Here is a 14957-nt window from a genome sequence, read left to right as displayed (position 1 = left end):
AAAAGGAAACAAGTGAAACATCATTTTTTATCTAAATTCGCAAAACTGTCAACTCACGCCGTTGAAGATTCGAATCTCAAACTTTAACTTTGGCTGAAAATATATCTTAACCAAATTAAGCATCACCTAAACAGATGCCTAAAACTACCAAAAAAAGGGTTGTTGCAGAAATGAAACGGGAAAGTTAATTACAAAAGTTCCCCAAGGTTACAAAATTCAAGGGCACTGAACACAAAATGTTGAATTGACACTACACCAAATACAGTTTACAGAAGAAAGATAAGAACATAAAGATATATTATATATGCATGCGTATTTCAACTTTTAATCCACAACTTCCTTCCAGGGGAAAGAAAGAGGGACATAAAGAAGGGGAAAAAACTCTACAAAAGCTCAATGAATCTGCAAATTCAAAGAATTATCTGCACTATTTATGGTGAAACCATATAAACCACAACATAATTTGAGCATGAAACTATACTTGCCTATGGAATACAAATTTCTGGTAATACCCCCAATGCCAAACACTAACGACATTTGAGACCTTTCTCTGAGAATATGTTGAACATGATACCGGCCGCCAGACGGCCTCAAAACTGACCTGCAGAAACTCTTGCCATGATACTCAAGTCCTCTCTCCCTGAGTAGGATATTCATACTTTGCAGGTGACATGAAGGCTGAAGAAAACAATCATCCTAGGTGTGCCTAAAGTTCCTCTTTGCTGAATTTATTCCAGGCTTCCTGTTTCAGTGTAAAATAGATTTCACGGTAAAATAACAGTCATGACAAGCAAAACCAGAGACTAAGGTCCCATTTGGTATCTGGTTTTTTTGAAAATTAAGCCTACAAATTTCGCTTTCATTTATTAGTTTCCAAGTTTTTTTAATACATTTTAGGAGCGTTTTAAAACTAAGACAATTTTTGAAAACTAACAAAAAAAATTAGTTTTTTTACTTGTTTTCAAAAACCGTTTTTTGAAATTTGGGGAACTCTTATACTTAAAAATTTTATGCATTTTAGGTAAGAAAATGAGAGAAAATAAGCTTAATTTTAAAAAACCAAAAACAAAAAACGGAGTGGTTATAATAAGCGGGACCTAAATTATAGTTTGAATCTAAAAGCAGTCATACTAATTTTGGACAAGAAAAATGAAAATAATAGAATTAAATTAAAAAAATAAAAAAAAATGAAAAAACCTTTGTTTATTTCTCCTAGGATTACAATACTTTGGCATAGAAACATTCCAAAAAAGGAAATCATTAGGTAATCTATAATTCTACGAAAGAAACAGCATCCGCATTGTAGACCTATAACTGGTTGAAAAAAATTTATAAGAACAAACCCAATTCTCTAACATACAACCAAACTCAAAAACGTTCATCATTTAAATAACAGGAACCAAGTCGAGAGCAAGCTTGAAGCTAAAGATGTTAAGTGGAAAAGGAAAAAGGAAGAAAATGAGAAGAATATTGCCAAGTCACCTTCAGGATATCAAAAACCTTCTCTGCTGTATATTTCTGTTCAATACTGGCACCCTTCTGTTGAACCTTATCTGGATGAATGCACAAGACTGCCTTCCTGTAAACTTTTTTAACTGAAGTAGAAGTAATCATATCTGTCAATGAAACTGGCTCCCAACCACATCCAGACCATAGAACCTAATCAGCGGTAGAGATTAATAAGCATGATTATTGTTGCCAATTAAAGCTAGAAAATATATACTTGTTGAACGTAGGCTCGTAATCCAGGGTTAAAGATGGCATTCATGAGAATATACTTCGTTACAAATTTACAATTATCAGGTGCAACCTCTGCACCAGATTATGCTTCTTTATGCATATAATCATGTTAAGTTTCTACAAAAGTTATGCATACGCACATAATAAAAGCAAAATCCATAGTAATATGATGCTTCCGATTGGTTGCATGAACATGGTTTTCTTGGCCATTATTCAAGCTTTCTTTTGGACTTTATGGGAGATGCAATAAATGTCTTTTTAAAGATTCTTCTGTTTTTGATAATTTTATGGATTTTGTTATGTCTATCGCACTGTATTGGTGTAAAATTATGCACCCTTTTAAGCACTTTAGTCTTTCTTACTAAATTTCAAATTGGAAATCTCAAATGTACCTGCAGGTGTTTTGGGGTTCCCCATCTATCATTTATTCAATCAAACGTTTCCTAAAAATAAAAAAGTAAAGAAAAACCAAAGCCAGAACCAACAATTGGAGTAGGATTCCCTTAAGCATCACCGTATCATACAAAAGGCCAGGGAAGTAGACATATTCTAAGAGTGCTACCTTTATCTTTTATTGAGAAAAAAGGAAAGAATAGTACACCAAACTAAAAAGGGGTTTCAACCAAGTAAAATGTAACCAATGGAATAATTACAAAAAGTCATCAAAATCGAAACCTAAAGGAAAACATGAAATGTAAACAACACTATGATCCATTTCCCTACCACGAAACACCCAGCCGTTCCTCTTCCTAAAATGTCCCACAAAATAGCACACAGCTCTGCAAGCCATAAAAAAAGACCCCTCTTACGATTTACAATATCACAAAAAGAAGATTGATGGTTTTAAGTTTTTTTCTATCTCCTCTTAAGCCAGCCCACTGCAAAGTGTCTTTATTTAATCATGTTTCCAACATTAACTTACCTATGTACTAACTACTAAGTCATAAAAAAGACATACATTTTAGGGACTATGATTTTCCAATACGTCTATGTACCAGCCTATTCTTTAAAATCCCCAATCTTTCCTATCGGCCATCACAGAACCCTACAGGAAATACATCCTAAAGAAGCTCCAAAAATGACTAGTTTCTACTCCCCGTGAAGTTTAAGATCACAGAACCCTACGGGAAATACATGAAATGCATAAGCAGTTTAAGATTGGTAACTCTTTTAGAATCTTCGACTCTCCTAGGATCTCTACTCTTCCTCCATTCAGCCTTTTTCCATCCATAAATAGTCTCTAATTCCAAGTTTTCCACTACACATACTTGCTGGTGTGTTTGTTATAATACTTGGGATCTTCAGCTGAGAAGAGGCTTAGTGGAAAGAAAATTAGAGGAATGAGTGAACCCCACTGTCCTGCTCCAACATAAGCATCCAGCTGGATGCCTTTCGAACACATGAAGGTCACTCTATGATTTCTTGGTGATGCTGTTTGGATTGAAGAACTGTCTTCAACTTACCAGTCCATTATGAATGACATCCTCCGACCCCATTTGCACAAATTCGTTTTGGTGTTTTCTGACGCCTATATATCAGTATAGTAAATCATTGGAAGACCATATGATTCATTTGACAGTAGTGTTGGATATCTTAGTTTCGAATTAGTTTCTGGCTAGTTTCAAGAAATGCCAATTTGCGGTTTTGAGCATTGAATATTTGGGCCATTATTATATCCGCCAAAGGAGTGCCAGCAGATCTTGTTAAACAGCCATTATTTGGGCCATTATTATAGCATCTCGTAGGGGTGTAAACGGTTCGATTCGGATCAGGTTTTTGTAGATAACCAGAACCAAACAGCTCAAATCAATGAATGATCGGCATGCAACAACACTGAACTGGATACATGGGCAAACCGAGACAGTCGAACCGTTTAGACAAGCAGGTTTGGTAGACTTGGCTCGCAGTTGGCTGAATGCCATGAAAGCGTGCAGAAAGAGGCACAAGAGCGCCTTTTTTATAATTTTTTTATAAAAGCTAACAACTTTCTATGAGAAAAGGTGAGAATAAAAACACAGGCATGCAAAAATGCAATCCCACAAAAGAGACCCCCAACTACATAAAGGAACTCCAACTCAGCAAAAAAAGAATGCTTATAAGGTAATTACAAAAGGTCTTCGAAATCGAAGCCCACAACGAAACATGGTAATGAACAAGGTACCGAGTCAACAGCACCACTATATTAAATTTAAAATAAAATACAACTTTTGCACTACCCTGAATTCAAACTCGCAAACAAGTGCATACAGTTAGGTTGTGAAATTGTAAAACGGCACGTGAAGCAAAATCTAATTTTAGATTTAATTTAGTCAATAACATATAAATATAAATATGAAAGCTTGAAACATAGAATAAATAGTCTTGCATTAAGTTGATTCAAAATAAAAATATAAACTACTTTAGAAATAAATGCATGCCAAGTCTATATCTTAAAAAGATGAATGAAAATAATTGTTTATATATTTTCGAAGTGGGAATTTGAAAAGATTATATAATTTTTTTTAAGAAAAAAGAAAACCCATTCCGCGTTCCTACTTCCTCTCTTTCTTTGGGTTTTTCTTTTCATATCTATAATTTCATCAAGTCCAAAATCAGATTTCTCTTGCAACTTGAAGAGGAGATTAGGAGAAGAACTACAGTTCATTGACGGCGAGCACGATTTGACTTTGTTCTCTTATCCATCTTCTCCGGCGTTGATGCAACTCGAAATTGGTTCTTTTTTCTTCTCCTGAATAGTGAATCAGAACACTTCGATTCAGCATAATTTGCACGATTCAGGAACTTGAATCGTGCAATACATGATGTTTCTGATTCAAAATAACGAAGTGAATCTTTTCAAATCTTTTCCATTAGTAAATACATAACGTGAAACGTTCAATTTTAACAACCTTGGGCTCAGTACCAATTTGACCAAGGAAATCTTTTGAAACGCATTCTAACACTTGGTTTATATATTGTATCAGCCAGTTCAGTTTTACAACCTTCTTTTTGTCGAACTTGAACCCGACCGATTTCTTTTTTTGATTTTTAACATTTTCAACCCAATACCACCTAACTCGACTCGACGAGCGGTTTTGGCCAGCTTGAGCTGTTTTTTCGATTAATCCTCCAGTAACTTGGCCCATTCCTCAAAATGTTAAGGAATTACGAGGATTCTTAGGCCTCACCGGCTATTATCAAAAATTTGTATGGGTCCATTGTTGTACCGCTGACCCAGTTACTTAAGAAAGGAAATATTTTGTGGAATCAGAACGCAGAATAAGCTTTTCAGTGCTTAAAATCAGCTATGTTGTCAGCCCCAGTGCTCGTTATTGATTATTCTTAAACCTTCGTGGTCAACACATCAAGGGTAGGGGTGGAAGCAGTTTTGCTGCAGATCAGTGGCCCTTGGCTTATTTCAGTCAAGTGTCACCCCCAACAAATTGCTTTAAACCTGGTTTATGAAAAGGAACTTATAGCTATTGTGTTTTGTCATTCAGACATGGCATCTGTATTTGTCGGGCCGTAAATTTATCGTCCAAACCAACCAAAAAGACCTTAAATTTCTACTTCAACAGCGAGTCATAGCGGGAAAGTATCATCGATGGATTGTCAAACTCATGGGGCATGATTTCTCAATTGAGTACAAAAGAGGCTTAGAAACTTCCGCTGCATGCATGTTTAGACTACTACCAGCATTGAAATTGGGTCTTTTGAGCATGATTGGGGGACTCAATACACCGGTATTTGTAGACTAATTGCAAAGTAATGACTTTGAATGACATTTTCAAAGCATTACTGAAGGGGCAGCCAACACTTGTTGGATGAATTCCATAACAGTCCCATGGGTGGTCATCAAGGTGCCTTGAAAACATATCAACGTTTATCTCAGAAGGTGTACTAGTGAGGTATGACGGGCTTGGGTTCATGCATTCATGGCTGAACGTCCAGTTTGTCAGCAAGTAAAGTACTTGACAACGGCGCCAGGAAGCCTCCACCAAGCTCTTCCCATTCCTGATCAGATTTGGACTCCAACGAGGGATTAATAAAATCCAAGGCAGGCGACACTATTCGAGTGGTGGTCGATTGACTATCCTAGTATGCCATTTTGGTCCTCTTAAGAATCCCTTTAGTACTAAATTTGTGGTGGTTGTTTCTCTGAGCAAAATTGTGCATTTGTAGCTTTCACAACTGTTTCCAAAGTATTGTTTCGGATCATGATTGAATTTTCACTAGCTTGTTCTGGGAGAAACTAATGAAGTTATTGGGCACTCAGTTGCGTCGCAGTACTACATACCACCCTCAAAAGGGATGGTCAAACAAAGATGGTCAATCACAAGGTCGAAACGTATTTACTTTGTTTCACCATGGGAAAATCTAAAGATTGGTTTAAATGATTACCTTGGGTGGAATTTTGCTCAAACTCATATGACACCTTTAGAGATTGTTTATGGCTGTCCACCCCTTCCAATCTCTCAATATGAGACAGGGACGAGCATGGTTGGTGAGATTGATGGTTTGTGAAGAGAGCAAGATGAAATGTTGCTGGTTTTAAAAGCTAATATGCTGAAGGCTCAACAACAGACGAACAAGTTTGCTCATAGCAAGCAACGGGAAGTTTGTGAGATCAATGATTGGGTGTATCATGTATGTGATGGGTCCCCTCTTATTGGGACCCTAAGATGTACTGTAGGAGGCATGCGTGATAAAGCATCTGCTGCTTTGTTTTCTAACCCGGGCTTATATATCACTTCAAATGAGTAGCCTAAGAGTTTGGCTATCCATTTTTGATATTGGTGTTGGATCACTCTTTGTTCCAGCAGGAATTTTAATGATCTCTGATCTGTTTTCACTACAAATTTTCGGCCGAGCAGATAAGGTCTCCACCTTTGAACAGCCAAGACCACGGCCATCAACTCCCTTTCTATACCGGTTTGGCTCTGTCTCTCAATACATAGTATGGCTGAAATAGGCAAAGGGATGTTTAGATTGTATCAACATTGCTCCTATCCCATAGCCTGAAGCGTCTATTTCTATCTCAAAAGTAACACTGAAGTCGGTAAGGCCAATACCAGTAGTGTCATCATAGCATTCTGCAGCTTTTGGAATGCTTATTAGGCTTCTTCATTCCACTTGAATCCTCCTATCTTCAATAATTGCGTTAATGGGGCAGCTATCGAACCATAGTGTTGCACAAACTTTTTGTAATAGTCTGTTAGTCCTAAGAAACCTCGGACTTCTCAAACATTTGTTGGAATAGGCCATTCTTTTGATCACTCTAATTTTATCTGGGTCTACTTCTACTCCTTGACCAAAGATAACATGGCCCAAATAGTCCACTCTTGTTTTCACGAAGTTGCACTCTTGTGGTTCGCATAGAGTTCATTCTTCCTTAGTACTTGTAGAGCCAGCACAAGATGTTGTAAATGTGATTCCAGATCCTTGCTGTAGATTAATATATCATCGAAGAATACAAGTAAGAATCTCCTTAGGTATAGCCTAAAAATGGAAATTCATCAAGGATTGGAATGGTGATGGTGCATTGGTTAATCCAAAAGGCATCACCATGAATTCGTAACGACCTTCATGGGTTCAGAATGCTGTCTTTTAAATGTCATTTTTGCTCATTTGAATTTGATGGTAGCCTGCCTTTAAACCAATTTTGGAAAACCAAGTAGCTCCATTTAACTCATCGAACAATTCTTCAATCATAGGTATCGGAAACTTGTCAGGGATAGTGACGTTATTTAATGCCCTATAGTCAATGCAAAAACACCAGCTCCCATCTTTTTTTCTCACCAATAAAACAGGGCTAGAATAAGGGCTGTTAGTGGGGCGTATGATCCCTGATTTCAGCATTTCCTTAACCAGTTCCTCCATTTCATTTTTCTGTTGATGAGCATATCGATAAGGTCGAACATTGACTGGATTGGTACCTTGTTTTAGATGGATGTGATGCTCTATACTCCTCTGTGATGGTAAATTTTCAGGCCTAAGCGAAGACATCTTCATATTTCTTCAATACTACCGCCACGGATTCTTCTATAGTCAATACTTCTTCGATTTCTCTTTCACTGTCTTCCGATGAAGTACTTCCTCCTTCCATCGATCGAAACTCCACTACGAAACCTTGATCGGATTCTTCCCACGTTTTGATCATATTTTGTCTTCCGATGAAGTACTTCCTCCTTCCATCAATCGAAACTCCACTAAGAAACCTTGATCGGATTCTTCCCATGTTTTGATCATATTTTTTAGACTCACTCTTGCCTTCGTTAGACTAGGGTCTCCCTAGATGATGATATTCTTTCCTTGATGTAGGAAAGTCATTGTTAAGTTCTTCCGATCTACTTCAATATCGCCCAATGTACAGCCACTGCATTCCCAAGACCACATCTACTCCTCCAAGTTCAAGTGGCAGGATATTGCCTACTATCTTCCATTCGTTCAGCATTAATTCAACAGCTTCACAGATTCCTTTTCCTTTAACAGTTGCTAAGGATCCTAGGATTACTCCATAGTGCAAAGTATCCTTGGTCGTTAATTGCAATTCATTAACCATTTTCTCTAAAATGAAGTTGTGTGTGGCGCCGCAATCTATGAGTCCACAACCTCTCTATCTTTAATTTTTCCTCACTTTCATAGTACCTGGGTTAGATAACCGACCACTGAATTGATGGATAATTCTATTATCGCTTGATCTTCCTGCACTACTTTCACCATATTCAACTCCTTTTCTTCATAGTTGGTCTCTTCTATAATTTTGAATTGCTCATTGTCAGCCGTGACCACATACATTCTTAACTCTCTTTGCTCTTTGGTTTTGCATTTATGGTCGTGGGAGTACTTTTCGTTACATCTGAAGCAAAGGCCTTTTTCTTTTCTAGCTTGGAATTCTGCATCACTTTGATGGCCCTTCTTTCTTCACTTCTCTGGTTGTATTTCCTCTCAACATAACAGTTCTTATTGGAAATACTGTATTATTTTTACTATCATTCGTTTTCATAATAGAGGAGGGTGAAGACGAGTACTTCACTGTATCCCTTCAGGTTGGCTTCATTCCGAATGATTTCTTTGTTTTCCACAAGTTGGGCGAGTCACATCATTTGAGCAAGGCCGACTGGTTGACAGAATTCAAATTTGGCTTTAATCCACGACATTAAACCACCCATGAATGTTTCTTCAATCACACGATTTGGCAGATCTGTTAATGGTGTCATAAGCTTATCGAAAAGATTTCAATATTCTTCTACCGTTGTCTCTTGTCTAATTCTCAGAAATTGCCTATATATTGATCCCTCTCTTGCTGATCGAAATCGTATGAGTAAGCGCTCCTTTAGATTTGCCCAACCTGAGAATTTGTCTCGTTCTTCTTGTGCCCTGTACCAGTTCAGAGCTGGTCCTTCGAAACTGATGGTTGCAACAAGCATTTTCTCAGAATTCGTCAGCTTGTGAATCTGAAAGTACCGATCTGCGTGGAATAGCCATCCATCTGGATCTTCATTGTTAGACACTGGCATTTCTACCTTTTTAAATTTGCTCCGATCATTATTCTTCTCTTCTCCTTCCATTTCATTTGGGTTCTGTTCTTCGGCAAACTCTGTGATTATTGCTTTCAATTTTGGTATTCGTTGTAATTCTGTGTGGATGTTGATGATTTCTTGTTCAACAGCTTCAAACCATTCTTCAGCCTTCTTCGCCATCCTTCGTCGCTTGCCCAGATCGAACATGCTCTGATACCAATATGATGGGACCCTCTCTTATGAAGAAATTGGTAATCTTGCTTTATTGATAGTAATGAAAGAATTACAGTATCTAACTCACTTCCTTGTTATTCTGTCTTTCAAGAACGAACTGAGGAACTTTCTCTCATAAACTTCTCATGTCTAACCTCTCGTATTCATGTGTTATTTATACTTTTTTGCTAACTAACTTTCTAACTGTTTCTGTAACAGCCTAACTATTTATCTGACTGTTAGTAACTACTAGATTAACTAATTTGTTATTTCCTCTACGGCTGTACTGATGTATTATAGGAGGTGGGGGTCTATCAGTATGTTATGCTATGCCCATACTGCCAATCATCCCTGGATGGCACGCCCAGCCCAAGCTCATAGCAAGGATTGTTGGACCTTTTCAGGTAGTGTCACACGTGGAACGCATCGCTTATCTCCTTGATTTACCCAAAGACATGGGTATTCATCCGGTATTTCATGTGTCTGTCTTGCATAAGGTTGTGGACTCCAGTATGCCTATTTTTCCTATATTCAGCTTGTAAGTAGCTTCTTTTTGAATCCTTCTCACGTTGTTGATAATAAAATTGAGGTTGGGGCTACTATCAGTGAATTGGCCAACAAAATTCTTCACCTTCAGAGTTAATTTGGAAAGGCAATAGTCCAAAAACAAAACAAAATAAAATATATTGGATGGCCCAAACTCCAGAGACGTGGAAGCTTGAATGCTATGGATGGAGTTTTGTTTTTTTCTTTTAGGTGTTCTTTTTCTTTTTTTTTTTTTAAGAAACAACCATGTAAATTTTTTTGTAATATTCCCTCTTTCCTTATATTTTGAAGGCATTTTTTCGATTTCTCGCTCTAGGGAGCCTATTCCTAAGGCCTTTAGATTGAGCTTCTTTTTCGGTTTGTTTGACTTCATTTCACTTTCAAAAAGAAAATTAAAAAATATATATTAAAAAAAATAATCAGCATTAAGAAAAATAAAAAATAACAAACATTAGAATGAGAGAGAAAAACTAAAATAAAAAAAAAAAAAAAAAAAAACATACATATTGCAATGATGATAACAGTGCACGCATGTTGCCTTCCTTCCCTGCAGCCCAGCGCTTGATATCAACATCTAGAGATTCAGCAATCCTCTGGTCATAGCAAACAAAACTGGCATTAAACCAACCAAGCCTTAGAATTATCCCAAATGAGGATTATATCACAATATAGCAACTGAACTAACACGCTTCTCTTCTTGCTCATGCTGTGTTTGAAAGTCACGCTCATTCAAATCAGCCACTGCTCTTGCCTGAAAACAAACATTAAGATGATGTAAATGTTCCTGTTCCAAAAAAAGGAAATGAAAACTTCATAAACATTCTACCACAATTACTAGGACACCTCACTTTTCCCTTAAGTCTATCTCTTTTCCTCAAATCCTATTAGGAATCAGTTTGGACCGGTTTTAATTCAATGAAAAACATCCATCTAAGAAGGCAGATCTAGCCTCGAATGGTACAAAATCTAACAAAGAAGTTAGAACAGAGAGAGAAACACAAACTGCACGCTCTTGGGTCCTCTGTAGACGCCCTAATCTAGCTCTTCTTCTTTCTTCACTTTCTCCATCAACTTCTTCAAAATGTCCAAATGAAGGAGAACCTACCATGAGAGAAAAGACAGGTTGGGGAAAATTCAAACTTTTTTTAGATAATAAGGGAAAAATCAAATTTTAAATGAATGAAGGAAAGAACAAAGGAGAAAATAGTAATCAATTGCACATAGTCATAGCTGAAGCTGCATTCCATAGTATGTATAAGTATATCACCTCCGAAAAAAAGATCATCCACAAAATTTACAGCTGAAGAAGATTTCTTTATGTGGGAAAAGGAAGCTGAGGGAGTGGGTTTGGGTATTTCAGGTGGTTTGTTGTACTTAGGAACGTCAAACAGAGGATCCTGAAAAATAACCACACAACAATAACAGAGAGGTCCATTCAGTAGTTTAAGATACAAAATAAACAAATAAAATACTGCTTAAAACTGCAACAAGTTTTCATATTCTTTTTTCTTCAGTACAAGAGATGGTGGTGTTAAATGGTTCTTCTCACCGGAGTTGTTGTTCGTGACCTTGGAGCACTCTTTGATCGAGGACCCACATTGAAAAAGGAGTCCAGATCATCAACAGTTTTTTGATGATTTAGTCCTGCAGTATGTGCATCTTTACTATTTCTATTTGTTGTGCGTGTTGAGGCATCCACATTCCCTTCACTGTTATTCCGCACCTTCCCCTTTGCAAAGTCCTCCAATTCATCAATAGGAGAGGAAGAGGAACTCTTAACTGCACAGGACATCTTCAATTGTCAGATTTGAAGAGATTGGACAGATTAGTATTTATGAATTTTAGGAAGCTGAACCTTTAACTGCCTTGTGACCTGGCTTTGGTACTGGAGGAACCCTGAATGGTGGGGAAGAATTGTAGGAGCTATCGAATTTATTATTGAACTTGGTCATTTCCTCAAGCGGATCTGGAAAAGCCTCAGACGAATTATATGATGGTATTGAAGCCGATTCTAATTCTATAAAAGGATCTCTGGCTGAACTGAAAGTTGATTTAGAATGAGAAGTTGCTTGCTGGGTCAGATTGTCCTGCATGCTTGCTCTGAGCAAACAAGTAAAAACAGAATGCCTCAATTGTACGATATAAAATTAGGAGAAAAATAGAGATTCATGCATAGTAAGTGCATGCATGGAAGACATCAAGTCAACAACGAAAACATGTAGAAACACCATATAGCAAGAGTTTGGCAAAAAGGGCACATGGGGCAAGCTGAAACTAGATTTCAACAACAATTAAAAGAGTTTCCCCTATTGAAGAGAATTTCTCTAGCAGCACAATACTGTAAATAATCAAATATGATTGAGGATAAGTCGTTAGATTATCACGTTATTTAACTGCAGAGGAAATATCATCTGTTTCATTCCAGTTATAGATAGTTTGTGCTTCCATTAACAATACAATACAATACAATACAATTCCATTCGCAGTTAGATAGTTTATCAACGACAGGTTTCAGATACCATGAGAAACTATTGTTACAGTAAAGAAAATCAAACTACGAAGCTAAAATTGCCGCTTGTCATCTAAGAAACTAGAAATACACAACTTAAACTTTTCCTAAGTTCGATATACACTGGCACGATGATACAGTAGATTCACCAACAAAAAGCAGAAATTAAGCCATGTTTTTCTGGTACCAACGACATAATGCAGGCCAGTTTTTGAAGCATCATACATTGAACATACCTGTTAATTCGAGATTTGCTATCATCAAAGCCCGAAATCAATTCATCAAAAGGGGCAGCGTTATTTGGTGCACTTTTTAATCCGTTCGGGTTAGGAGTTGGTTTCACCACATTGCTGCTAAAATCACCAAACAAGTCATCAATTTGAGAGGTATGATTCAAAGATGGGGAAAATGATCGGACCGGATCCTCCTTCTTCGCTGTACCCGAGCTCTTAAATCCAGCAATCCCACTAAACATATCATCATATGTTGGATCTGAATTCTTGGACCCAAAAAATATGGAATCGTAGTCAAAAGAAGATGGAGAACTTGCAGAATTCCTCAAATGTTTCGTTGACTGATTGAGACTCCCGAAAATATCATCAACCCCAGCGTAAGAGTCGGGTTTAGTGTTTTTCTGAAACGATACGTCAACAAAACCAGAATCGAGGGAGGATTTACCATTCAAACCGGAATTAAACCCAGAGTGGAAGGTGTTTGAGGAAGCAGGTTGCTTAGATGCAGCCATTGGAGCCGATTTTCCTTGCGGCTTCAATCCAAATCTTTCGGTCAATACCCCAAACTCGTCCATTGCAGACGCAATGACAAATTTAGAAACAATGGGATCAAAATTAGAGCTAGAAACTTCGATCCCAGATGGAAAAAAGTAAAGTAAGCGTGAGAATTTCTCTTCAAACAGAATATTCTTAAAAACAGAAGCGAGCAGAATCAGAAGGAAATGAAAGAATTGATGATTACTGATCTTTGGGAGAAAAGAAAAAGAAGAAGAAGATCCTATTGAATCATAAAGATGAAACAAAGAAGAAGCTTGAGAAAAGCGAAAAGAAATTCTAAAAATCAATAAGAAAAAGAATATGAGAAATTGGTGTTCGTGGCCCCCCCGCCTCTGTCTCTCTATGTGAGAAGTCACCGTACGAATATTTGAGTGGAAGCCACGAAGGCAATCACCAACTCTCCTTCTCGCAAGCGCAACATCAGTTTTTTTTATTTTTCTTCCTTTTTTATTTTTTCTTTCCGACTCCGTGTCGGTGAGGACAATCTATTCAACCTTACTTTCTAAATCTTCCCAATTAGTTCTTAGTTTCACTTAATATGTATTCAGTGGATTTTTGGTTCGTGAAATTTAAAAATAGATTTTTTTTGAAAATTTTTCATAGATATAACAAAACCCTAAATTATTTAAAGTTCGTATAATAAGTCTATTAAGATCGATTATTTTTTCAAAATTCTATATTTATCCTTACTATTTATAACGATTTTTCAAATCTGATAATTCTTCTTCTTCTCGATTTTTTCACGATCGTTTATGAGTTATTCATCTCGTCTTTTATATATCTTTCATCTTGATCATTCTTTCTCTTATTTGTAATCTTTGACAACATTCTTTTTCGTATTCATCATCTTTCATAACATCGTTTCTCATTTTATCATCTTAGACAATCAAGATCGTTTATATTGCTCTGTCAATATTGTCTCAGTGATTTTGGTTATGGTGAATATTTTAAATATTGTTTTCATCTGAACTCCTTAGTTGATTATAAAATTTTGTTCAGAATTATATATTTTCACGTCAAGATAGAATGTTTAGAATATTTAGGTATTAGTGTAAGACATTCTGTACTTCGTTATGAAGATCGTTAGTTTGAAGATTTTGATTATCATTTACATCGAACTAAGAATTTATATTTCAATGTGAATGTCGTTTTTGTTTTTTTGTTGTTTGTAAGAATTTTAAAGTTTTTTTTTCGTTTAGAACTTTTAAGAATTACTGAGAGAATTGTGTATTTCATTATGAATATCGATAGTTTGAAGTTTTTCACGATAATTTTCATTGAGTTACTTGATTGTTTACCTCTATCAACATCATCGTTTATCTATATAAACACGGTTGTTTTCCTATATGAACACGATCATTCATCTTTATGAACATGAACATTTTCAATATTTAATATGATCAGCGTGTTTAAACAATCATGTACCTAAGTCAACACTATTGTTTAGTTTATTCTATACGATGGTTTACTTTATTTTATATGATCATCTATTGTTGTCAAATGATCGTTTAGTATTTATTATCTTTTTTGCACGATCGTCTATTTATTTTTTGCATTGTGTTTATTTTTATCATTTTGTACATTTTATTCTCTTATTCTGTGATAGATATCTATCTAATATCTATCTATCTCTTTTTATCATCATTAAATACTTAA

General features: G+C 36.4%; 1 protein-coding gene across 3 annotated transcripts; it reads right to left on the bottom strand.

Moving 5' to 3' along the window:
* Positions 1-265: 265 nt before the first annotated feature.
* LOC103504092 (auxilin-related protein 2) lies at positions 266-13788 on the bottom strand. Of its 3 annotated transcripts, none has more exons than XM_008468532.3 (9): positions 12747-13788; positions 11857-12101; positions 11551-11780; positions 11269-11398; positions 11005-11102; positions 10687-10752; positions 10505-10594; positions 1483-1659; positions 266-742 (listed from the first exon to the last, which is right to left on the bottom strand). In XM_008468532.3, the coding sequence occupies exons 1-9, from the start codon at positions 13316-13318 to the stop codon at positions 707-709; spliced, it is 1644 nt and encodes a 547-aa protein (XP_008466754.3). In that variant the 5' UTR covers positions 13319-13788; the 3' UTR covers positions 266-706. The 3 variants fall into 3 exon arrangements, with proteins under 3 accessions (XP_008466754.3, XP_050938974.1, XP_050938975.1); XM_051083017.1 differs by having other exon boundaries at positions 11875-12101; positions 12747-13718; XM_051083018.1 differs by lacking the exons at positions 266-742; positions 1483-1659 and having other exon boundaries at positions 10513-10613; positions 12747-13724.
* Between the last annotated feature and the right edge of the window lie 1169 nt (positions 13789-14957).

The sequence above is a fragment of the Cucumis melo genome, chromosome 3 (genome assembly GCF_025177605.1).
Source record: "Cucumis melo cultivar AY chromosome 3, USDA_Cmelo_AY_1.0, whole genome shotgun sequence".
NCBI lineage: Eukaryota > Viridiplantae > Streptophyta > Magnoliopsida > Cucurbitales > Cucurbitaceae > Cucumis > Cucumis melo.
Note: the sequence above shows the minus strand (reverse complement) of the source record. Positions and strands in the feature narration are given on the sequence as shown.

What these genes read in the sequence shown, in the direction of transcription:
- LOC103504092 (XM_008468532.3), bottom strand. Translation starts at nt 13,318, where the DNA reads ATGGACGAGTTTGGGGTATTGACCGAAAGATTTGGATTGAAGCCGCAA. An exon ending in GGTCACGAACAACAACTCCG is followed by an intron (nt 11,399 to 11,550) that starts GTGAGAAGAACC and finishes GTTATTTTTCAG; the next exon opens with GATCCTCTGTTTGACGTTCC. An exon ending in ATGAGCAAGAAGAGAAGCGT is followed by an intron (nt 10,595 to 10,686) that starts GTTAGTTCAGTT and finishes TGCTATGACCAG; the next exon opens with AGGATTGCTGAATCTCTAGA.